This window comes from Mixophyes fleayi, chromosome 4, assembly GCF_038048845.1.
Source record: "Mixophyes fleayi isolate aMixFle1 chromosome 4, aMixFle1.hap1, whole genome shotgun sequence".
Classification (NCBI taxonomy): Eukaryota; Metazoa; Chordata; class Amphibia; order Anura; family Limnodynastidae; genus Mixophyes; species Mixophyes fleayi.
This window is the reverse complement of record NC_134405.1, coordinates 243,101,967-243,128,358: the sequence shown is the minus strand read 5'-3', so window position 1 is coordinate 243,128,358 and position 26,392 is coordinate 243,101,967. Positions and strand designations below refer to the sequence as shown.

Sequence of the window (26,392 nt, the reverse complement as noted above, 5' to 3'; positions counted from 1 at the left end):
CCGCTATACATATTAAAGTATACTTGATTTTATTGTGGACAGCATCCAAAAAATATGAATTATTTGAATATTGTGTCAATATTTATTTGTTTGTAATGAACTCATTGGCTAAGGAATATTTCTACTTAAAATGTTTATTTTACAGATAAAAACCTCAACTAGCAAAACTACACAGGCCCACTATCCCAGAATCCCACAGTTCTGATGAAATTCTCCCGTGCTTGCTCATGGCATCACTTATTGATACATCGCGTTGAGGGCTATATACATTCAAACTTCTCCAGAGTGTGACCTAGAGAAGTCACAATTACCATTGGAAGTAAGGGTGGATTTCTCTGTAACCGTGTTATGGACAAGAGACCCCCCTGACTCTTCTAGTAGGAGGAGTTTTAGATGGAATATCTAAAGAGCAACCGATTCCCAATGGGTACTTATCTAGGTCCTGGTGTCCAGGCTATTGGATGGGCTTTACAATGTTTTTAAGCTCACCTTTCGCTACTCTGCTCTCTCCAGTTGGCAACGTCTTGGCAGTGGACAATACAATGCATCTTTGAGGAAAAATCTGGGATAGCAAAAGTGGGAAGAGTTCACATTCTCCTTGCTCCTACCAAACCAAACAGGAAAGTAACCTTTTGGGACCGGGTTGTACTTAAAGGATAACTCTACCCAAAACTGAAAATTCATAAAGCGTGGAATGTCACAAGTGTATTGACTATATAATTGACATTGTATGATTTGTTGGACTCCCATATTTCAATCCCAGAGTGGGCTCTTTGGCACAAAGTCTCTCCTTAAGAATCTACACGTATAACAATGTATGATGTGTATACTACACACATACAACTAGTATCATAATGTCAGTTTTGATTTTTTTTTTAAGTGGTATAGTTTTGTTATGACAATTTGCCTTCCACTGTGATTTGTTTTTTTATTGAGTGTAATTCAGTACTTTCTTATACTTTCTACAGAGGCCAGTGTTGCATTTGGCCAATAACTAGGTTCTGCATAAGAGAGCATGTAGCAGAGGCATCATCATTGTGCTATGAGAATGCACTATACTGCATCAAAACATGTGAAATATTATTTCATGGGGCAGTTTTAGATTTACAGTAATAGCACACTATTATAAGCTATAATGATGTAACCATTGCCACTTTACTGTATGTTGGCATGAAAATAAATAATTTGGCATTCTGTACAGTAAAGTACTTTAGCACTTCGGGGAAACTTCAGTGATACATTGCAGAAGAAAGGCAGAAGAAGCCTTTTTTAATGGCTACTATTTCACCCACTAGCTAAATAAATAGGCGGCTTTCCTATGGTACCAGTCTTCTTTAAATTTTCCATGATTATTACTAGCATGAGTATGGAGATCAATGCTTGCTTCTATATTTCCGTCTTTATTCAATCCTTTTAAAGGTAAAGAAAGCTGCCTGTCTTCACAGTCATGACACCTGATTGGATGACTGTGACACCTGTCCAATCTGTAACCTCCCTCACTACATCCTTTCCTCTTTACATTGTTTTAATGTGTCTGAAGTCATAAAGTCATAAAAAAATTAGTCATTACCGATGCTGATTTTAAAGTAACAATGGAGGGTTCACAGTGAAGGCTCATCTTTCTTTCTGTTATCTTTCTGTTACACAAGAGGCGCTGGCCTGGTGTGTGTGATGGCTGAAGGTGGACATCCTTATCGCTTTTGAGCCACTGATCCTACATGGTGATCCTCTTTACCGACTTTTCTCACAGAAGTGAGTTATATGAAAACAAAAACATAGGTGCAATGTGTATAGGTGGGTAAAAATTGTAATAGCAAATGCTTGGGCTGTTGAGGAAGCAAGAGACACCAAGTATATGTGATTACCTAGGTCTATTTTAGCTGCTAGTAACTTTTACCCATATTTGTTTACCTTTTACCTATTATTTTGTTTTTACTTTAATGTTTTCATGGAGCTCATTTCTATAACAAAACTTTCCTCCTAATAACACTAAAGAGGATCACCAAGCAGGATTATTTCTCTAGGATCAAAAGCAATAAGTATTTTTGAACTTTCTACAGGTGAAAAAATCCTGTATTAATCATCATCATCACCATTTATTTATATAGCGCCACTGATTCCGCAGCGCTGTACAGAGAACTCAATCAGTCCCTGCCCATTGGAGCTTACAGTCTAAATTCTCTAACATACACAGACAGAGAGACTAGGGTCAATATTGAAAGCAGCCAATTAACCTACTAGTATGTTTTTGGAGTGTGGGAGGAAACCGGAGCACCCGGAGGAAACCCACGCAAACACGGGAAGAACATACAAACTCCACACAGATAAGGCCATGGTTGGGAATTGAACTCATGATCCCAGTGCCGTGAGGCAGAAGTGCTAACCACTTAGCCACCATGCTGTATTAATGCAACTAATATAAACCACTTAGCTGTAGCATATCGGTGATAAGGTATTGAGATTAAGGTTGACATTTTCCTTAAGCAATGTACTATTTTGTCATTTCAAACTGAATTGCAGCATATACTAAAGGTCCACTTAACTATCAAACAGAAAACCATGATATTCATGCAGGGCTGGCACTGGTTTCTCCAGGCTCAGCACATCATCATCATCATCAACATCAAAATTTATTTATATAGCGCCAGCAAATTTCATAGCAGTTTACATAATCTCTGATGCCCCAATCAGTGCTTCATTGCGCATGCATGGATGGGATGTCATGCGTCACTGCACCATGCCCCTGAGCTGCTTAGGTGTGCTTGGTAGGATGGAGAGCAAAGTGTGGGGATTAGGAAGGTGGAAAGACACTTACCAACCTGCTCATGCTCTCCTGTTGCGCTTACCGGTCTTACTGTGTTCTACTGGCCCTGCACCCATGTGACATGAAACTTGCTAAGGTCATCTAAAGGCATAAAAATCACTGGGTGACTTGACTTGGGTATCAAAATAAAATAGTTATATAATTATATCACCCACTTGTTCTAAATCCAGGGTAATCATGAGTCTGAATTCCAGGAAATTAAAATTTCCAACCTTCTGGTAGAGAAAAATATGACTATTCTGGAAAAACCAGGAAACATGGGGAACATTGTGAGTCATTCAATGGCTTTGATGAACAAAAATAATAATTTTACCCACTCAACTTGAACAGTACTAACCATTCTACATTATTTTAGAATACATCATGACAACAGTATTCTAAGAATAAACACAATAAAAGCATCAGAAAACGTGCAGCTTTCTTTGCAATAAAAAAGTTCTTCCTTAGGGTGACTGCTTTCTTTATTAAACACTGAGCTACAGTCTCTCTCTATATTAAAAACTGCAATACGCTACAGAAAGCTCAAATCTAATTATATCTAAATCTGCAACCACATATTGTCCATAAGGCAACACATAGTTATAGATGCCCATAAACTAGTTGAAGGACAGCACATGATTTGCAGATCCAGGGATTCACAGCATTTGTACCTTCTTCTCTCACAGGTGATTTATGGATGTAGAATCTGTTAAAAACTTAATAATCTTAATGGGCATCTACGCTTATTTTATTATTTGTCAATCCAATCAATCCATTGCAAAGAAATATACTTTAACAAAACAGCCTAGTCACACATGTAAGCACAGTCCAGTGCTGACCACTAATAACCACAGTCCAGTGCTGACCACTGATAACCACACTGCAGTGCTGACCACTGATAACCACAGTCCAGTGCTGAACACTGACAACCACAGTCCAGTGCTGACCACTGATAACCACAGTCCAGTGCTGACCACTGATAACCACAGTCCAGTGTGCTGACCACTAATAACCACAGTCCAGTGCTGACCACTAATAACCAAACTCCAGTGCTGACCACTGATAACAACAGTCCAGTGCTGACCACTGATAACCACACTACAGTGCTGACCACTAATAACCACAGTCCAGTGCTGACCACTGATAACCACACTCCAGTGCTGACCACTGATAACCACAGTCCAGTGCTGAACACTGACAACCACAGTCCAGTGCTGACCACTGATAACCACAGTCCAGTGCTGAACACTGACAACCACAGTCCAGTGCTGACCACTGATAACCACAGTCCAGTGCTGAACACTGACAACCACAGTCCAGTGCTGACCACTGATCACCACAGTCCAGTGCTGACCACTCATAACCACAGTCCAGTGTGCTGACCACTAATAACCACAGTCCAGTGCTGACCACTAATAACCAAACTCCAGTGCTGACCACTGATAACAACAGTCCAGTGCTGACCACTCATAACCACAGTCCAGTGTGCTGACCACTAATAACCACAGTCCAGTGCTGACCACTAATAACCAAACTCCAGTGCTGACCACTGATAACAACAGTCCAGTGCTGACCACTGATAACCACACTACAGTGCTGACCACTAATAACCACAGTCCAGTGCTGATCACTAATAACCACAGTCCAGTGCTGATCACTAATAACCACAGACCAGTGCGGACCACTGATAACCACAGTCCAGTGCTGACCACTAATAACTACCATTCTTGGGGGTATATTTACTATGTGGCGGTTCCGTAGAACCGCCATATCACGTCACTTTGAAGTCATTTTTTAAAATGGCACTTTTATTAAAGACAACGCCCATCGGGTTGTGTCCTTAATAAATTTGCCATTTGTAGAAAATGAATTCAAAGCGCCGGGATTGGGATGTTCTACGGAACCGCCACATAGTAAATATCCCTTGGTTCCAAAATGTTCTTTTTCATAGTGTTCATGCTACACACTGGTTCGTGTCACCAGGCAATGGTTTGTAGTTATAAGAAGCAACTTAAAATGTGCCAACATTAAGTAAATTATGTATCTTTAGGTCATAATATATGTTTACTTCTTTATATAAAAATATAAATAAAAGACCTATGTCCTCACTCAGAGAAGTTGGCGTTCACTCCCCAGGCAAAAAGGAAAGATAGCAATAGCAAAATACACTGAAGTTAGAAATTGGGAACATTATTCCCAGTGTATCTTAACAACCAAAAAGTTTTATTTACACCATTTTATTAAGACTTCTGACTATCATTTTATATTTCGCTGATCTGTTTAAATTATATAAAAAATTCATAGAAGATATAATGAAGTGACTGTGTTTTCAAGCAAGTCTCTACACGTGTATTGGCACACCTGAACACCTATATCCGGCCCTTCCTCTCCCAAGATGCCACTAAATGTCTTATGCACTCTCTGATCATCTCCCGCTTGGACTACTGCAATCTCCTCCTTACTGGTCTCCCCCACTCTCACCTCGCTCCCCTTCGATCTGTACTTAATGCTGCCGCTACGCTTATTTTCCTCTCTCGCCGCTCCTCTTCTGTCTCCCCCCTCTACCAATCCCTTCACTGGCTCCCCCTACCCTACAGAATCCTGTTCAAGCTCCTCACTCTCACATACAAGGCCCTCGCCAACTCCACTGCACCCTACATCTCCTCCCTCCTCTCTATTCATGCTCCATCCCGCCCTCTCCGATCGGCCAATGACTGTCGCCTCTCTTCCCCCCTGATCACCTCCTCCCACGCGCGTATCCAAGACTTTGCCCGCGCTGCCCCCCTCCACTGGAACAAACTCCCTCCCTCCATCAGAACTTCCCTCAATCTGTCCAGTTTCAAACGGTGTTTAAAAACCCACCTTTTTCTTAAAGCCTTCCAGTCTCCCACTTAACTTCCTACCTTTTCTTCTGCCTCTTCCCCTCCATTCCCCTTCCCCTATCCCTATCCTCCGTCTCTCCCCTGTGTTCTCTGTCAGTCCACCCCTCCCCTTAGATTGTACGCTCCTTTGAGCAGGGCTTTCTCTCCTCCTGTCTTCACCACTTTTAACTCTGCTCGCCAGCTACCCTGCCTTCCTCCTTGAGGACCCTCTTCCCGCGTCCCCTCTCCCTCCCTTCTCTTCCCCCTGGGGGTCTCCCTCTCATCTGTGCCCTCCCTCCTAAGTGCCGTTGCTGGCTGACCTTCCCCTCTCCCCTCCCTTCTAGCTGTGCCTTGAGCTCACTGAGTTACTGTGATTATTGTTTACTATTCTGTGCTGTCTCACCTCGTATTGTAATCTTGTCTGTCCCTATATGGCGCCGCAGACACCTAGTGGCGCCCTATAAATAAAAATTAATAATACTAATAATAATATACCAAATCCTTGGCTGCTTCAAGGTCATGGTGCTGAGAAAGCTATTAATTCAAATCTGCTAGCAACAGCCTGATGGTGCAGTAGTGGTGATGGGCACAGGATCCTTCAGCCACATACAGCGTCCCCCCATGAAACAGCCAGCAAGGTCAGGCAATATTAGATATTCTTTACTAATTACTATATGTAAGCAACAGTTGTAGATTGTAGGTAGGGGGTTTATCTTGAAAGAAGACCCAAAGTATAAAAACAAAAAAAAGACCTCAAGACTGGACATGTGCTTTAATTATGCTATCTTGTTATAGTGGTAGTTAATAATGCTTCAATTCAACTATAGCAATTGCTGCCTAAAATATAGTTCTATTTTTCTAAGACATAATGGGAGCACAGAAAACAATATATTCACAAGACTGAATCAATAGTAACTACAACACTGTTCAGTTAGCTTATTGGTTACCATGAAGCTGTATGTCTTACTTTGCTCCTTTAAAACTGTAACCTATCCTTATTTATTGTGATACTTTCCTCACTGCATTCAAAATTGAAAATAAAGAATATATAAAAAATTAAAAAAAGCTCTGATGTAATTTGTACTTTAACTTATGCCTCTTATTGCTTTTATTTAATATCTGTATATTTATAAAATGTTAAGTAATGCTTTGTAGCAATCTTTCATTTATTGATTGCTTAAAATAGAATATTCCTCTGAGAATTGCCAATTCACAGACATGAGACGTATAATGTGCGTCTCTTTACTAATCAGCGGTTGTGTGGTTTCCCAGAATGCTCCTTGTGTAGGGATTTTACTGAATTCATAATTTTCAATTATGTTATTTTTAGTACAACTGTCTCCAATTATGAAAATCGGATAAGAAGACCAATCAAGTTTCAATGTTTTTTCTTTACCCACAGAGTGCAAACTATTTTACTTTAGTTAGATGAAACCTTGCTTTGAATAATGGATGTTACATTGAGTGGTAAATTATCTATGTGTAAAAGAGTTAAGTTAAATTACACTGCAAAGCAAAACGGGCTATATAACAAGTCCTATAAAATAGGACTGGAAATTAGAAATTTTCATTATACTTCATAAAAACAATAGTTGATAACATGTGAGTACAATTTCCAGGTACAACTGAATCAGATTACTGATGCATTGAGCAATTTAGGACAAATTTGGGTCAATTGGATTAGTCTGAAATTGAGCAGGAAACTTAGAAATATTGGACCTGATTCATTAAGGCACACAAAATGTGCGGAAATTGCGTTTTTTTAATAAAATGCACGTAAATTCGGGCCTACGTCCGTATTCAGCTGCAAGCGGATCCGAAGAAACCTCTCTTGTTGAATATCGGATCTAGGTGTGCTCTACTTTAACAGACACAATACACTGCAGGATACGTACAATACATACTATATGTGGAAATATAAAGTCCAAGCAGAACATACAAGAAAAAAAAAAAGTATTCAATGATTGTCACCTGTTAATAATATAGTCATTAATGAAAAAACATGAACAAAAAACATTAATTTTTTTCACCATATAATACATGTATCATGATGTTATTAATGTCTACTGTACGTAACATGCATTTTCACAGTTGCTCCTAATTGCAAACACATGTTCTAGCGTGCATGCGCAACTGTCATCACTAGCACTTGGCACTTACACCTGACCTGTAGCTGGTGAGAGTAATGCGACAGAATAACATGTACCTTTGAGATGTCTAAAGCTTGAATTGGATGTTGCTGTGAGTGCTAGAGCTTGGCATGCCCTTACTGTACACGCCAATTCCCTTCCCTGTTCGGCTCCTGAAATTGTAGGCTGTCGCAAGGGTCCTTTGCACTAGACGGTGAATTGGATGTTCTTGAATTCACTAACTTATTGCCCATTTCTGGGCATGCGCAGAGCGATTTTATGCAAAATATGGCGTAAATCAGTTTGCACCAATAAATCATTGTAACTACCTGCATAAATTTGAATATAATTAATTAGTCCACTGTTGTACATGTTATAGTTCATATATTTTTCAACTGCACGGCAAGTTTAGGTTTAATGTGAGTGTAAGGGGTATTTATTTGTTGTAGACCGTACAGCGGCAACCACTTACTTTTGGTGTGGATGATATCATATGTTCAAAAATACATTTTCTGGAACTTAGACTCTATTGATCAGACATAGTGTGAAATCTGCAAAATAATATGTTATGAAGAAATTATTGAACTCATATTAGAAAACGGATATTCAAACAAAGTTTGAATCTCTTGTGCAATGAAACAATATGACATATTTTGCATCAACAGTTCTTTGTCAAAACAATAAGTCTGGGGTAATCTGTGCACACTGCTACCAACTTCCAAAATATCAGTAACATTTATCTGGATAACCATAAAAATGGATAAAAACACTAAAATATAATACAGTGCAACAGTGTTCACCCGATTGAATAGTTAATAAACAAAACGCAATCTTGCTAAGTGCTCTGATTTCTGGCAAAATTATCAGAGCAATTCTAATATAATCAAACCATAAGTAGTTGTTAGATACGCCAGCAGTGCATGCCATGCTTGAGTTCATCTAAAGCGTGCCACTGCTAATTGTCAGAAACCATTAATGTTGTAATCATTTACTGGGATTTTTCTACTCCTAATCTGAAAGAAATACATTTTAGTGTATTTCTATGCCTCCCACAAAAATAACCAAGACAAAAAAAACAACCTATTGCTTATGGTTATTTCTTAATGTAAAGATCTGGATTACTGTTCATAAACTACTAAAGGAAAACTACATAAAATAAGTTACCACCCACTGTGAACACAAAGTGAGTGAGTGTTACCAATGCTCTAGACAAGCTGTGCGGTGAAATACCACCTAACACATTCATCAGCTAAAAATTACGAACTCATTAGATTAATTGCATTGAAATATGAAAAATGAACTTTGCTTACTGCACCAAAATGTTTCACCCATTTCCAGGATTTTTTTTAATGTAAGAGTTCATTTACAAAGTCTAGTTTCCAAGACCTCTTTTCTCTTCAGGTCTGAGCAGTACAAATGTTACAGTATACAAAATGTGTAAATGTGTAAATGTGAGCTTAGTTGATAATCATCTGTAGAATTCCATGGTGGTTTAATATCCACCTGTAGAACGTTGCCCTGTACAACCAATGTTTTCCTTTTAAATTCCAGATTTCCTGGTCTTGACCTGTTATTTTTCCTGGAAATCCAGTAGAAACAGTAAAAACAGGGGGGACAAAAACTTTTACGTGAAAACACTGCAGGAAACCAGTTACAACAGGGGGATAAAAACATGTGATTACGTTTTTATATGTACTAAAAAAAATAAGATAAACAAATACATGGAAGAAAACTCTGGTCTATGTTAAAGAAAATCAATATGTATCAGAAATTTGTCCCCATGGTCTGAGTTAAGGATCCCACTTGTTCTATTTACCAAAGGTTTGGTGGTTGTTTGAATGGTTTAAATGGTGGTATGGTAGCATTAGGAAATGTTTTTATTATGAGCTGTAATTTGATATTTGGGTGTATTTGATGTACATGAGTCTGAAAAACATGCTGGACATGAGGCTGTGTAATATGCCAGACATGAGTTCATATGTTGGTCACATGGCTATGTAATATGCTGCAGAACTGTATCTGCTATGCAAGGCGCGCTGTTTCCTTCGCCTCACGCGTGCTAAGCATTTGCATATTTACTATACAGCATGACATGTTATGCACAGCTTTGTACGTGTATCGTGTCATAATAAGGGACATTGTGATAAAAATTAAGCTACCAGGTTGCAATTTTATACTTTAGGATAACTGAATAAGCAAAAAAATAAAAGACACGAACAACAAAGAGAATTTGATATGAATGGAGGAAGCATGGAATGGGAAGTATGTAAGACATTTCAGAAGATGATCTAGAGGTAAGAGCATGAATTGATGCTTTTCCTGATGCCAGTCTACAGTGTAAATATTTGATTATTTATCGGTCACTGGGAATTTGGCACAGGTTCTCTTCTACAGACCTCTGGAAGAATTAAAAAAAAAATTAACAGTGGCCTAGTGGTTAGCACTTCTGCTTCACAGCACTAGGGCCATGAGTTCGATTCCTGACTATGGCCTGTGTGGAGTTTGTATGTTCTCCCTGTGTTTCCTCCGGGTGCTCCGGTTTCCTCCCACACTCCAAAAACAGACTGGTAGGTAAATTGGCTGCTATCAAAATTTACCCTAGTCTTTCTGTCTGTCTGTGTGTGTATGTTAGGGAATTTAGACTGTAAGCTCCAATGGGGCAGGGACTGATATGAATGAGTTCTCTGTACAGTGCTGCGGAATTAGTTGCGCTATATAAATAACTAATGATGATGATGATGATGATATTAAGAAAATATTATTTCACAAGTAAGGTGGGTGCTGCACTAAGGAGTAGTTATGATTTTCTGCTTACTATAAGATTTCTAACTACTAAATTCAGTTACCATGAAAAAAAGAAATATATTATGTTGCCTGGGCAAAAGTGCATAAAGTTCACATAGACATCATGGGGACAAAAAGTAGGGAAATACAAATGGTGGTTTACATGAAGGACATAAAAGCATGGAGGTGGGTAGGAATAAGATATGATGAACAGGGAGGAGGACATTCCCAAATCGCATATGATAGAATAGGTTGCCCAAATGTTAGGTTTAATTCATTATATAAACTTATTCTTTCCAAAGTATGCTATAATTGGAAAAAAACACACCAGTTTGGGAGTATTATACATTTACCATATTCATTTATGAAGTCCTCTGATGTGTGGGAAAGGTTATGTCATATTAATACACACATTATTATTGTGCTCAGTTTGTAAACTGCATAGAAATGAAACATTCATGCTATGATTACTTCTGCAGTCAGTCTTTGCTGGCTTTTAGGATAATGACCTATTGTCTGTGCTGTGCTTTGCGAAATTACTTTCTTTCATTGCAACAGAACATTTCAAACTGTGTCACCGTTTTACAGAATCTGCAAGATCTATATATTCTGTTCTTGGCAAAGAACCTTAAATTATTTGTCCTCTCTCTATTTTCTGAGTCATTGGCTTCTATTCCGTGGTTTACAGTTGAAATGTTCTATACACTTGAGTTCCATTCTTAAGCCCTATCAATTTGCTTTTTAACTGTGATTTTCCTCAGATAACCTATTATTCAGCAAAGTAATATATGTTTTTATCAAAGCAGTTTTAAAATTACTTCCAAGCTCATACAAGCAAAAATGTTTCATGCACAGATATATATATGGCCTATTTCTACTTGAACAATTAAAAACATAGCTAATTAAAGTGTACCTGCTACCTAAATAGAAGGTGGGACGAATATAAAATGTGCGCAGTAATGATTTACAACTTGAACTAGCCATATTCCTAAAGAAAAAAAACATACTTTTCAAAATATTTATATTCATGATTACCAGTATTTTCTCCTTTGGTGGAACATTATATTGATTGTAAGTACCAGAAAAATGAGTGACCACTTTTATTTTGGACATTTCACCAACCAAACCTATTATGGATCAGAAGAGATTACACTATTTGGCCCAATTAACCTGACTCCATCTGTAGTTTATTTTTCCAGAACAATGTTTCCCAACTCCAGTCCTCAGGGACCCTTAACAGTGCAGGTTTTCCAGGTCACAAGTGAAATAATTAGTACCACCTGTGGATCTTTCAAAATGTGTTAGTCAGTATTGAATACACCTGTGCTCCAGTAAAGAGATATGGAAAACATGCACTGTTAGGGGTCCATGAGGACTGGAGTTGGGAAACAGTGTTCTAGAACATCCCATTTTACTTTACTGTTATGACCAATGGTCATATGGTTACTGACCTCTCTAGAGACCTACAGAACAGTGCCATGTTTATGTCCTTGAGAAATAATCAAGAACAAGAAGTGGTATTAATAGCAGCAAATCAGACATATTAGATAAACATGAAAGCAAAAATGGATTTTCATGGGGGGCTTGAGGGATTTAAATCTTTTCCTGTTCTTCCAGTCTAATAGTTTGGTGGGTTACCTCCCATGGAAAGCAGCTGTACATGAACTGCAGGATTGTGTGGTGGTGGGGAGCTACAAATACGTCTAAGTAGGCTGACATCTGCCACACAGCTAAAATGACAGTCGGCTGATGCACTCCTTAAACTCAGAAATTGATTTTCATCTCTGTTGACCTTCCCATCTTACCTGGTCCCACCAGCTGGTCTGTAACCTGTGTAATTCATTTGTCCCTTAGTAATGTTATTTAGCAATCCTATGAAACAACTTCTAATGGATGCAGCATAGTTCTAAACACAGGTATATGACATAGCATTGAACCCAGGTGAGAGACAATCAGTGTAGTAATACAGAAGCTACTTAAAGCTTCCACCCTTTGGCATTTTCACATTTATTTTCTGACATCATTGAAGCAAATGGATTTGTTTGGGAATTGTTTACCAGTAATCAACACAAAATAAACTGTAATGTTAAATTCAAAAAAAACAAACCAAAAACACTTCTAATGCCTAATTAATTAGAGATACAAAACAGACAATAATAGCTTACATATAGTGTTATTTGATTACTGTATCGTACTGTTATACCATGTACTCTCTTGTTGTTTGCCCTCTGTACGGTGCCCTACAAATAAAAGTTAATAATAATAATAATAGTAATAATGATATATAAACATCATATACACCTAAATAAAATCTGCAGAAGTCAGTTGACTTCCGAGGTGACACAATAAACTGATTGTAGTCTACCTGAATACAATTATAGTGTTTCAATTGATTTTAAAATAAATACACCTGTCTGCGAGAGTTTCCACAGATGGCCAGTGAATTTCCAAATAACAGTTTGATCATAAAGATCAAAAGACATTCAAAGCAAATCCAAGAAACATGTATTGAAAAGCACCAATCAGTGGGGGATATTACAAGATTTCAAAGACTTTTAATATCCCCCAGAGCACCGGCAAGAAATGTAGAAAATATGACATAACTGTGAATTTGTTAACTACAGAAGATTCTTCTCTGCTTCAGGCACTGAAAACTTGTTAAAAAGAGCTAAATGGATATATCTAGGTATAGACCCTGCTGTGGTCTGCAAAACACTTGGGCTATGGGAGTAGATTTATATTTTCACATTGGAGTAGCTTAAATAGCAACAAAAAATAAAACAATGTTCTGTAGTGGCCCAGTCAAAGCTTACACCTCTGCCCCATCAAAAATCTAGAAAAATGTGGTTCACCAACGTTCCCCATCAAACCCCACAGTATTTGAGCAATAATTTCAATGTATAAATGACTAGTGTTACTAGAAATTTCTTAAATGGGATTATAGTTCTAATTGTAGCTAAAGGTGTTTCTAACAAATATTAATGGTGTAGTTAATTATTGTCTGTGTTTTTATTTGTAATTAATTAATTAAACAAAATGATCTAATAATACAACATATTTTTTTTTGATCAATGGTAAGATTTCAATGTCAAAGAAGGTGCCAAACTGGGAGAATTGTTTAATAGTCCCTGAAGTTTGGAGGAAGAGAGAGGGTTGTATAAATCCCCCAAATTGGAAGGCCCCTTTAAACAATGAACAAATGAAATAAAATATAGTAACCAAATGCTGCGTTAACATACATACATCTGAAACTAATATTGAGCCAAAAATGATACACTTATTAGTTTCATAACTATTTTCAATAACAATGTAGATAAGCTGTATGGAAACTACAATCTTACTTATGTGAATTCAGCTAAACTTTTAATCCTATGCTTATATAAAAGTTTCAGATATTGCTTTGCTAACCTTGTATCTTAAAATGTAATCCAGATAATAAGTACCAATGGGTGATTGCAGTGTACTATCTGTGTTTTGTTCATAATTAACATCACACTATGTGGTTCAGATTTGGCTGACAATTTGTATAGGTCTTTCACAGAGTCTTATCAGCTACCTGGTAATTTGCATATCATTACCCTCTGTAATCCTTCATTTGAGCTATGCTTGGATTAAAAACTCTAATTAACTTTTTTTTTAAGTATTATTGTCTGGTTTGAACATATTTTATGGCTCCTGCATTTTAATAAACTAAGTTTACATCTACACTTTTATAGGAGCATTTTCACAAACAATATGATCGGTAAACGTTTACAAATAAGAATATGGTTTACATTGTAATTTATCTTCTGGGTATTAAAACCAACAACTTGCACAAGAATAGAGGAGATATAAACTATAACCTTATGAACAACTTTGAGGAATTTCCATATTGTATTATCACACCTAGTAAACTGTAATTGTTTAGCCCACTGATAGCATATTAATATTATCATGTTTAATAAGGGACACATTTGATTTACACAGCACCAGGTGGGATGTAGAAATGAAGTACATATATCACCTGGTCAAAATCAAATTAAACTTGGATATATCATATAGGTGCTCTATTGAAGGGATGAATTGGCAATCTTAAAAGGACATGGGCTGTATTGGCTATGCCTACCAGGTCTACTATAGGGGTTTTTGAGTAAAAAAGTGTGGTCAAATATCTGTCAGAAAGTGAGCTTAACATGCTAGGCTGGCTCTCATAGGTGAGAAAAGGTGCCAATGCAGACTGTGATGTCTTGTGAAGACAGAATATGCCTGACCAGTAGTGTTGGGAGGAGAGCCAGTAGGAGTTCTGAAAATTAGATAATGGAGATAATTAAGAGGTGGGTGGATATATGTAATTATTTTTCTGTAATATACATATTTCTATACTGTACGTATATACCCGTATATCGGTTTTTGCATATTATTGGCTTATGTCTTCTTATGCCTGGAGAGACAGAATGGGGATGTAAGGCGCAAGCAAGCCTAAGCAGAGCACAAAAAGGAAGCTTCCATATAGACCTTTTAGGGGACTGGATGGCTGGGATCACCATATGGAAAGAATACGATGACTATCATCAGGACTATCTAGCCTTTTCTGATTACCTGATTGTATACTGACCCCTCCAGCTGATAGTAAGTATTTCATTAGCGGCTATATAATATCAAATCATGGCCCTCTATTTGCATTGCATTGACATTTCCATTTTAACTATTGCAGGAAAGAAGATCCTCACTTGATTTTTAAAGGGATAAACAACACATGCAAAGGTGTTCGTATTTAGTTACATTTTATATTCAAAATGTGACTTTAGTGTAATGTAACATTAGCATTTACTGTTATCACTATCAAGCCACATTTCTACATTATCGTAATATTTGTCATGCCTAATATACATCTGGCACAAATACTACTGTTTTTGAGCTGGATAAATCTTGAGAAGCATCTGACACAACATAAGTTTTTTGCGTGCATCATTTCCTACGCATATTCGCAGAGCAAATGCGTCCACTTCTAACATAGCTCCATCCAATATGAATCAAATGTTGCTTTAGAGGTGCATAGTGGCAATGGGCAAGAGTAGAGTATTACTGGGATTTCCATACTAATAAAAAAAACTGTCTGCATTTTATGAAGAATTTTCGTTATGTCTCATCTAAAGGATTTCCAGGTAAACTGGAATACAGACTGGAATACCAACACCTTCTTAAGTGAAAAAAAAAAACATTGGAAAAGACACTAAAACACAGAATACCAAATTCTTTCAGAGACAATATCCCACACATCTACACAAACACAATCCTTCTTTCTCTAACGCTCTCTCTCTCTCTGCCTAAAAAACAGTAACCTTTTGCTATGAAGCTATAATAAATACCTTATTAAATAATATAAAATCTATGGGCAAGAGAATAACATGTACTGTTAACATTGTGGTTTTGAGATTAATAAAAATACATTAAATGCATTAATGCATTATGTAATTGATCAGTTTATTTGAAAAATAACCAAACAAACAAACTGCAAACAATCTGAGCTATTTGTGCCAAATATTCATAACTGGCATCATTATTTACTGTTCAATGCTACAGAAAATGGTCATGTTGCTCTTTCATTAGGCTGACTTCTGAGTTCCATGTATACTAAGATCTTTTTTGCCAGCCTACATTGTTTTGTATGAATCATTTGTCACTTTTACATTTTAAATATTAAAGGTTCAAATACCATTCAATTAAATACAGACATTTGCATACATTTTCTTTATAAAGATCAGATGCAATTGGGATTAGAACCAAGGACAGTCCAGGCCAGTGTTGGCTAACCTGTGACACTCCAGGTGTTGGGAAACTACAAGTCCCAGCATACCCTTCCAGCAATAAGCTGCTATATACTGGCAAAGCATGCTGGGACTTGTAGTTTCACAACACCTGGAGTGTCACAGGTTAGCCAACACTGGTCCAGGCAGTTAAGTGGCAGCACAGAAAAGTCTGGGGGAAAGCCTAAGGGATACAAATTGTAAATCTGTGTCCACCTGCACTAATAGATCTAGGTAAACTTGACATAATAACAGATGGTTTGCCAGTAACTATAGATTGTTAGCGCAGAATTGTTACGGATCTTTAGATTTTTTTTCAAGACATCTTTAGATCTTTCCTGATCTTCCCTGTTTGCAAAAAATTTTTACACAATAAAGTGTTAGGTAAAGTTTCTCACTGTGGACCAAACCCATTGCAAATAGGTTTCATTTGGTCAGATCACTGAGGTACAAGATATCTTTGGTTGCTAAGGGGTTAAATAATTGCCTATACATTAGTATATGCATCAGTGCTATAAAAAAAATGGTGTATGACAGACAAGACTAATGGTTTCTAAGCCTTAACACCATCAAAAACACCTGTTTTTACATAAAGAGGGTCTTTTATTGTTCTTAATTAATTTATTAAATGGCTAAAACTGGCTAGTTAGATCTCTAAGGAGATGGCACAATCAGTTAATTTATACAGTGGCGAAAGTCGCAGCTGGTCCTAAAATGCTAACAGGATGCCTGGATGGTATGAAGGACTTCCTACCTGCATTTCCTGCTATGCCAGAGAGAGCTGCCCAGTGTACTGAAGACACAGCAGATGTACAGATTTATGGCGTTGTATGCGCAATGACAGAGCCTAGCAGTGAGATCTCTATGCATTACGCAAGCTGCGAAAGACATCTCTGGGGGGGGGATAAGTCTTCTCCATGGGAGTCACTTTATGGCAGCGCTGTCCTGACAAGATTTACATGATAAATAGCTATGAAAAATAATTTCTTATCGCTGTGATAAGCATCAATAAGAAATTATACTTAACGGGCAATCTTTGTAACTTATGAAAAATTGGCCCCTAATTTACTATACATTAACAAATAAGAAAATACAGATGTTACATTGTATAATTAGTGCATGTAAAAATCTGCTGAAATACTTTTGCATGTGAGCTGTTATATGTGATCTCCCATTCTTCTCCTGTATCCTACTTATACTTTTCAATGCTGGCCTTATGAGGTTTTCATTTCATACCACACTGAGCTTTGACAACAACTGCAGCACACACCACAGTCATCAAAATTGTATTTGAATATAAATGAAAAATAGAATCCACACCAAGTATTGACAGCTCATGAATTCTATGGAAAACAGTAAGGAATAGGAATAAACTACACTAAAACATAACTTACAGAAAACATGTTTTGCTTCTATTCATGAAAGAAGACTAAAGAGAGTGAGTAAAATTAAATGAAAGCTTACTCGGACTTCAGAGAATAAGAAGCTGTTTATCCTCAAGAACAGAGGTCATTGCCACAGTATTCCAACCATCTGGTCTTCAATATTCACAAAATCCCATTAAGTATTCCTTGTTACCAAGTATTAAAGATAAATAACTGCACAAACATCTCTTATTTGCATTAAATATATCATATTTCTGCTGCATATGTCAGCTTAGTCTTCTACCAAACAAAAGATCACTTTAATTTTAAAACTGATTTTCTGGCAAAGTTATTCCAGTTTTCGATCTTACACTGAACTAAGTAACAATCTGTTCTCTCAAAATATTTCTTGTACGGGATTATCCAAAAATGGCGGAGCTAGGGTAGACTGGCCTCAGGGTATTCTGGGAAAGGAGTGGAGACACACATGTGTACCATGAAGCCCAGCACAGTGGGTCAGAGTATTACATCCTTGCCTAAACTATTGCCATTCAGATATGCCAGTACTGTAAATAATGAAGCAAACAGATGACTGCAAATAGAAAAGGCTTTACATGAATGCCCAAAGGGCAAGCAAACTCTTTTGTAAAAAGCAAGCATACTGGCCTGCTGTTGGATGTAGTGTTTTCTCTTCAGAGCTAATATAATCTACTGAAACATTTTTTAAAAGCTCCGATAATGTGTAAGATACAGCCCAAAGAGTCTCTTTATGCTTTTCTCTCCAGGATACCAGCATCACACAAAGAGAGTTCTCAGTGTCTGCAATATATAATCTCTAAGACAGAATTAGTTGAACTCAGGAGTTATCTTTTTCTGAAAGATGCAGACATATTTTATTACATGAGAGTGCTCAGTTTGCACAAGAGAGCTCAGACAACACAACAGTGTAGATACATTTGCTGTGTCTAAATAAAATGATGTGTGTTCCATTTCTGATACAATAGTGTAGATTCCTCAGGCTCTTCCAACTCATACTTCCTTTTGCAGGCCAAGGGATGTAAAATAGTATAAGTGAAATAGCTCCCTTCAACTATTATTATACCTATATGATTTATATGATTTATTTAGGCACATTATGCATTAGAATGATGGGAATATAACCATTGTGAGTTAAAGATTTCTGCAGAAACAAATGGGACCATCATGGGATAAAGAAGCACAAGGAAATTCTTCAGGCCCACAAAATGTCTCCCTCTAAAGGGCAAACTGTCCCTATGATAAACATCACTGTGGCTCTTCCTGGTATCCCTTGGGCATGGGTGCGAGGGTAATAGTGTAATGTCCAAAAATAATTAAGTCCTGTTGTTGCTATTTCATTATCTTGCAAGTGTGACCAACCCAACCTGGCATTCACATGTACTGGTTGCTACTTCTGCAGGGTGATCCCATACTCATTGTCTCCCTACTTTAGCAGTGAACAGTGCAGGCTAAAGCTCTGGTACTGGTTAATTATTTCAGGGGACAGCAGTTTTTTAAAATTATTTTATTTATTTCATTACCTCATCATTAATATATAATATGATCATAATGATTGCATTATCTTTTTGCCAGCCGCATCAAAATATCCTCAGTCACATTTTACACTTTATATTGAGCAATATGTGTCCTAAGATACGCTCAGCTTAAAATACAAATTTGCCCTATTAGGTTTATACCTACTCTACATGAGGCCCACAATGCCTGATTGAGAGTTGAACGTAAAGATTCCTTTGCTTATAAGACATATGTCGGCTCACTTACATTTACACATGCTTTTAATTTGCATGTGTCTTAACATACTCTACATACAACCATAAAGCATGCAGCCATAAAGCTAGTGTATGGATTAGTGTAAAGCAGAGATGTGACATTTATTATCATCTCCAAACATTCTACTGGTTCCCTTAAGTACAAATTTATTTTGTAGACAATATATTACAAGCAGGGGCACTAAGAAGGGGGTGGGGGGTACAAAGTACCAGGGCCTGAGTCTGCCGTGTGGGCCCTGGGCTCCACCGGAAGCATTTAATATATATTTTTAACCTTTTAATAAAGGTTGTTGGGGGGTGGGGGTGAGTGGGAGGGAGCTGGTAGATGCTCTCAGTACCTGGACAGTGTGTGGGGGGGTTATCATGATGTTTTGGGAGGTTGGCGTGATGTGTCAGGAAATGTTGTGATGTGTCTGGAGGGTGGCGTGATAAATGTAGTTTTATATTATAGTGTATGTTTTATATATTGCGTGATCTGTGTTATGTACTGTATTCACATTGCTCGGCTTTCCACATTTCATGTACCTATACATTTTCCAAACAGGTCCAAACATTCCAGGATCCTGACAAAAATCCACTATCAGGTTATGAAAGCTGCAATAACAGGTAGGAGAGAGCAACACAATTTAAAACATAATATATCATGTCCAAAGTGGCGCCGCCATTCCCCTAGATGATCACACCCCCAAAACTATGTGGTCACGCCCCATTCAGCGAGGCAGCAGCACACAATCCTTATTCGACTTATTTATGGAGGGGGCCCCATAAACTTGCTGTACTGGGGCCCCATATTCCTCTCTGCATCCCTGATTAAAAGGTGCATCTCAAAGTGATGTGCTTAACTTGTGTATGCATGCATTGTGTATAATACTCTGACCCGCTTCCATCTACCCCTTGTCAGGGGGCCACAAGTGCCCGACTCATGTAACTCTAAATATGGACACAGGACATCTTTACATCACGCAAAATGGATCAATTCCGACTTACATGCAGCTCTATATACGGAATACAGTCTATAGTATACATATCAAATATCAATGCTTACTACACGTGGGACCTGGACCATGGTCAATTGCGTTACCTTTTTGCCTTAACTGACATTTTGAATCCTGGAAATTCAGGGGATCTAGAACTTGCCTGTTTATCATCCAGATGAGCTTGAAAAATGAACTGATTTTTCAAGGGCTGTTGAGGCATATAGTCTTCTGGTGTTCTACTTTTAGGGGCGTAACATGGGTGAAAGGGTTGCGGAAACTATGGAGCCTGGAGGTGAGAACGGCCTGGCGATGCCAGTTAGCCTCCACCTGCTCCCCCTAACGCACCTGCTCTGTTCTCAAAATAACAGAGATTGGAGGACTCTTCTGACAACGTTCCAGCCAGAGCATGCATCTGTCGCATGTGTTTTTAAATAGACAACTAATCTATCTATTTTTTTTAACTGTTGGGAGGCTTTAGGATCAATAAATGCATATTGAAAAACAACAACCTAATTGTAATATGTAACACCATATTGCTTTTAGCTCATTTAAAGTGCAAATTATGTTATGATCTTACATAATTGCTAGCAATTCATCTTTTGTTAATGCTTAATATACATATATAGGAATACTAACTGATTAGATATTGTTTGCATGGGTACATTTTTTAACTAAGTCCAATAATGGGAAAAGATATGTTTGCCAATTTGCATAGCAATATTAAACATTTAAAAGTATTCCCTGGAGCAGAAATGATTTTAACAGCAGATGGGAAAACATATTTCTGCAGTTGTTATTGCAGAAGAAGTTTGTAAAAACATTTAAATTAAATGCGTACAAATATATGGCATTAAAGGGGATGTAATCATAGTTAGCAATTGACTTTAATTTCCAGGTTCAATCCAATGTTTAAAAGGTTTCTCAGTACCACCACTTTTGTTACATAGCTTGGATGCAATTCTCAGAATCTGCTCTTGTTAAAGTGAATATTTATTTGGATGCATTGAAAATATCATAAATTGCATTTGTGATTGTATGTGCAAGATTTCCATGTACATAAAAATATGTCCGTACATTTACGTTCTGCGGCTATATATTTTGAGTTAAACGTACCGTATGGCTTTGCTACTTTAATTCTAGTGTATAGCTATGCCTGGTGAAAAAATTAGTCTATCAGCGCCAAGGTGGAAACTTACAACAAACCTATGGGATGCACAAAGATTAGCTCCTAAAAGACGTATCTTTAATTACATACAAGTAAAACACACATGGATCTCTAAGGGGTGTGCACAGAGCTTATCATAAAAATATTACAGGAAATTCCAATTCTATTTTAGCCACTTTGTCCAACATTCTCCTTAGAACAGTGTTTCTCAAACCCAGTCCTCAGGACTCCTAACAGTGCAGGTTTTCCATATCTCTTTGCTGGAGCACAGGTGTATTCATTACTGACTGACACCTTATAAAAGATCCACAGGTTGTACTATTTATTTAACTTGCCAGCTGGACAACCTGCCCTGCTAAGGGTACCTGAGAACTGGGTTTCGGAAACACTGCCTTAGAAATTGATCTATTTGCAAGTATGAACCCTTCTCCTTTAGCCTCTCTTACTTTGTCTTTTGCACAAAAAGATGAAGCTGTGAGTGGGTTAGTGTAGGGATCAAGAGCTGCCAACAAATATGAGACAAAGCAGTGTCAACCTGTTTGCTGTCATCTGCCTAATCAAAGCTCATATCATCATCATCTCTTTAAGAGAGGCAAGACTGCATTGCATGAAATCCTAAACTGCAATAAATACAATGTTAAATGGTAGTAACACTTCATTATTTTTTTGCAGGTATCTGCTTAAAGGAACTGTTTGACCCGCATACAACAGGCTAACATTTTTTTGTATTAGACCGCAGTATATGTTGTCTCCAACTGCAGGAGCTACACATGCTAGCTAAGTTAAAGTTCTAGTGTCAGGTAGGTATATGTAAAAATAATGTATTATCCTGTGTTAAGGTAAGTAGTCCATTTGGTTTGTGATTTGGGGAAATCCCTGCTGTAAAACTGAAGATCGGAGATTGAATATTTAATTGAGTGTTTGATCGAGAATGGTCTTCCTGTACACAGCAGTTGTTGTTGTAACCTTCTTATTCTTCTCAGCAATATGTACCATTGTCTCTGTCATATTGCTACTGGTCATTGCATTACATTATCCAGTTTCTAAACGAACAACTTGTGTCGTCAACAGTCATGAAAATGAACACTTGTCTGCCGAGACAATACTAAAGGATAAGGATCTGCTGCCAAGTTATATGTGTCTATAGTTCCACCTCCATTGTAACCTTCCCAGGACAATTGTTTCATATCTTTCCATGATGTATATATGACATTGACAGAGGGCAACAGAAAGACTGGAGGGCTTAACTACAACAATAGCCATTTCATTTCATCCCTTTGGGTTGTGCACTGGAGTTTTAATTTGTGTCCTATTAACTATTATTTGTTGGGTTGGTTTTCTAGGTAGCACTGTAGTTTTTACTACAGTGCTACCTAGAAAACCATTTTAAGTAAATATATTGCTGTAAAGAGTTTTCTCAAATAATCAATTAACAACATTAATGATAAATGTTCAGTTTTTTCTGTATATACAAAGGCTTTATAAATATATTTAAAAAGGTGACAAAACACAAAGGTAACCTCAACTGTGTCAAAATTATAAATAGGATTTAAAATACATATGTTAATCAAATGTTGCTTGGAAAGAAATCTGAAAAATGTTTATTTGGATGTTTACAGGTAAAGTGAAAAATGTAAAGTGCATTAGATGAATGGGTTGGTCCTACATGTAAAAAATATTGAGCGAACACAAATGAGGTCTAAATGATAAAAAAATAAATAAAACTTCATAATTTATTACTGTACATTGCAAATACATACAATAGTATAATAAACACTTTGGGATTCTAGGATATACTGAATGGACCCCTTAGCATTTTCCTATCATGTGATGCTTGGCAATTCCCCAGGGGTGAAAGTAAAATCAATACATGCCCTCACATATATAGATGCTATCATGAAATTAGCCACTACAGCTGTTAGACATCAGGGCATTGAGGTAGCAGGCAATTTGATTATAATATCTGTACATGTGAGAGCATGTGTTTTTACTTTTTACTACCACTCATGGATTTGATGACAAGTTAGCCCCACTTTGCTACATTATTTTTTTGAATGGTTTGGTGACTACTACCAAGAAAACAAAAGGAGATGTCAGTAAATCTGTCCCAATATGTGGACCATGAAAGGGGCATGGCTCTTTGATAGCATGGGTATGTTTGAGCAGATCTGCATGTGGTGTGGGGGGATGTGATTTGTTTGGGCAGATCTTGGTGCTGTTTGGGTGGGACATGGGAGGGGCTTATTTGTGCCCCAAGCTTTGTGACATGTTGGGAAGTATGGTAAATCTACCTGTTTGTTAGATACACTTTATAGTAGAAGTATCTAAAACCTCTCAGTGGATTTCTACCTTCAGAATATCAGATGTCTGCAGTCCTCAAAATAATAATAATAATAATAGCAACAACAATTATAATTATGATGATTATTATTATTAAAAGTATTGGAGTAAATCGTACATCCTCCATATGTGGTGACACTTAATGCTTTTATGAAGGCTAATGTACAGCCATGCCAAAATGCAAATATGCAATGCAAATGGTCTTTTTATGACATTGTGGGCTAACGAACATATGAATGCATATGCTGATCAAAGGTGCTAAATGTCTTAGGTGCAAAAGATTTCACTTGCTGTTGGGAAGAGTATTCTGGATTTGGGTGCATACAGTCAAAGTGTTTCCTGCCTATCATAATCACTGTAAGGCTAAACTTAGGAGGAAAAAAAAACTCCTAAAAGTTGATGAAGGGTTTAGTCCTTAAGTGGAAGAAAATTGACTTTTTACCTTTTTAAAGTCTCTAGCATATACACCATTAAGCAAATTGGATTTCAGTAATGTACACTTGCACAGAAAAGAAGCAGAGCAGGTCTGCATTTTGAACTTGTCTATAAAAAAAATCACATCCGTCTATTGCTTTATATTAATCTCTAGTCTACCCTATAACATTGCCATATATGAAATATATGGTAAAATGCATTTGTGGCAACAGTATTTTATGGAATATAATGCAAAATTTAGCATTCTAATATTTTATTTATATATATATATATATATATATATATATATATATATATATATATATATATATATATCAGGCATTGTCTATATTGCACATAAATTAGGTCAATTCATAGAATTTTCCTTGCGTTGTCCACACCATAAAAACTGACAATTCAGAACATTAGTTATTTCAAACACTAATGGAAAAAACAGAAAAACCACTACTCATATAGCACACAGGGCATAAAATGTGGCTTGAAATGATGCTTCATTTAATTGAGTGAAATAAATAATTAAAAGATAATGACATTAGTATTCACTTATAGACTTAAATGCAAATACATTTAATCATACGTAGCTATGTGTCACTTACCTGATAAACCACCAACATCCATCTTCTTAAGGTTCTTTGCTTCCAGAATAACAACTGTTAGCTTGCCAGCCGTGGGTACATAGCGGAGGGAGAAGCAGATGTCGCCAAGTTTCTCTTGCTGTAAAAAACAATTCAACCAATAAATCAGCCAAAAATGTTTGTATTTATGCAGTTTTATAGATAATTTGGTTTATAATTATATCTATAGTGTGCATTATTATTTGGAAGTAGTTGGAAGGCACTGATAACATTCCACTAAATTATTTCAACTGTATTAAAGGTAATTTAGTAACTAACTCAGTTTTTGTTGACATTCTGTATCTAGAGCTAGGAGCATTTGGATGGTCCAGCAAATTGCTTTGGGAGGACTAAAATGAGGCTCACAAAGTTCCTTTCTGTTACCTGCTACAATAGCACAACAGACAGGGTTTAAAATATGTCTATTGGCCCCAAATCTGACCAAGGGACCTATTGAACACACACTAATTTGTATAACACTTTCAAACATATAACAAAAAAACATAGCTGCAGATTTTATAGTGTATTACATTGAGTCCTGAGCCAATTATTAAGTTAGCACTCTCATATCCTCTTTTAGCTCAGAAATAAACAATTTCTCATATGTATAGGACAGTTAAACCCAATTTACATGTTCATTTATAGTATGAAGTATGACAGTAAAATGCTGTAAGAAAATTCCACTACAACTTTAATAAAAATGAAAAGTAATAGAGGACAAAAAGCTGAAAAAGCAAAGTATTCCATGCCAGCTAAATTTGTTTTTATGTTACTACAAATGCCTTTGCGAGTGAATGCACTGTCCAGGGTACAGTGAGACTACAAGACAATTATGCATGCACTGGTTTTTGCAGTGCCCCAAAGAGATGCAAATTAGAAAAATTTTGTCCTCCTACACAAGTCAGAAATATCACACTGGACAAATTACTGTATATAAAACTATAAACACTTTCTCTACGTGCGATATATTGTTATGGTCTGGAATAAACCAATAAGACATTGATGTAGATTTTTAAGTATCCACTTTGTGGAAAAATTAGATTAGATGAACATCTGCATTTTTCAGCTTTATATTCATCTCCCTAAAGCACAATGATCTTTTTTTTAACTATTCAAAGAGAGTTGAATCTGTTTCCTGCTTCAAAATACTTATGAGAATCAGTGATATTATGGGGTCAATGTCAGCATGAAAGTGAGGGACAGATTAAACTGGTAACTTACAAAACATAAGCATTTCTGAAATACACAGCACATATTAATTCTGCCTTGTTTATGATTTACTATTGATTTACAAAAGGCACACAAATAGGAATGGATACTGTCATT

The 26,392-nt window shown here is 36.9% G+C and overlaps 1 protein-coding gene across 5 annotated transcripts in view; it reads right to left on the bottom strand.

Annotated features, from left to right (window-relative positions):
* The window catches only part of SYT1 (synaptotagmin 1), a 530,829-nt gene that overhangs the window by 45,826 nt on the left and 458,611 nt on the right, over window positions 1–26,392 (bottom strand). For all 5 annotated transcript variants that reach the window (XM_075209585.1, XM_075209583.1, XM_075209587.1 and 2 more), the window contains one exon: window positions 25,049–25,166. In XM_075209585.1, the coding sequence (XP_075065686.1) occupies window positions 25,049–25,166 (118 nt within the window). The remainder of the gene's footprint in view (window positions 1–25,048; window positions 25,167–26,392) is intronic.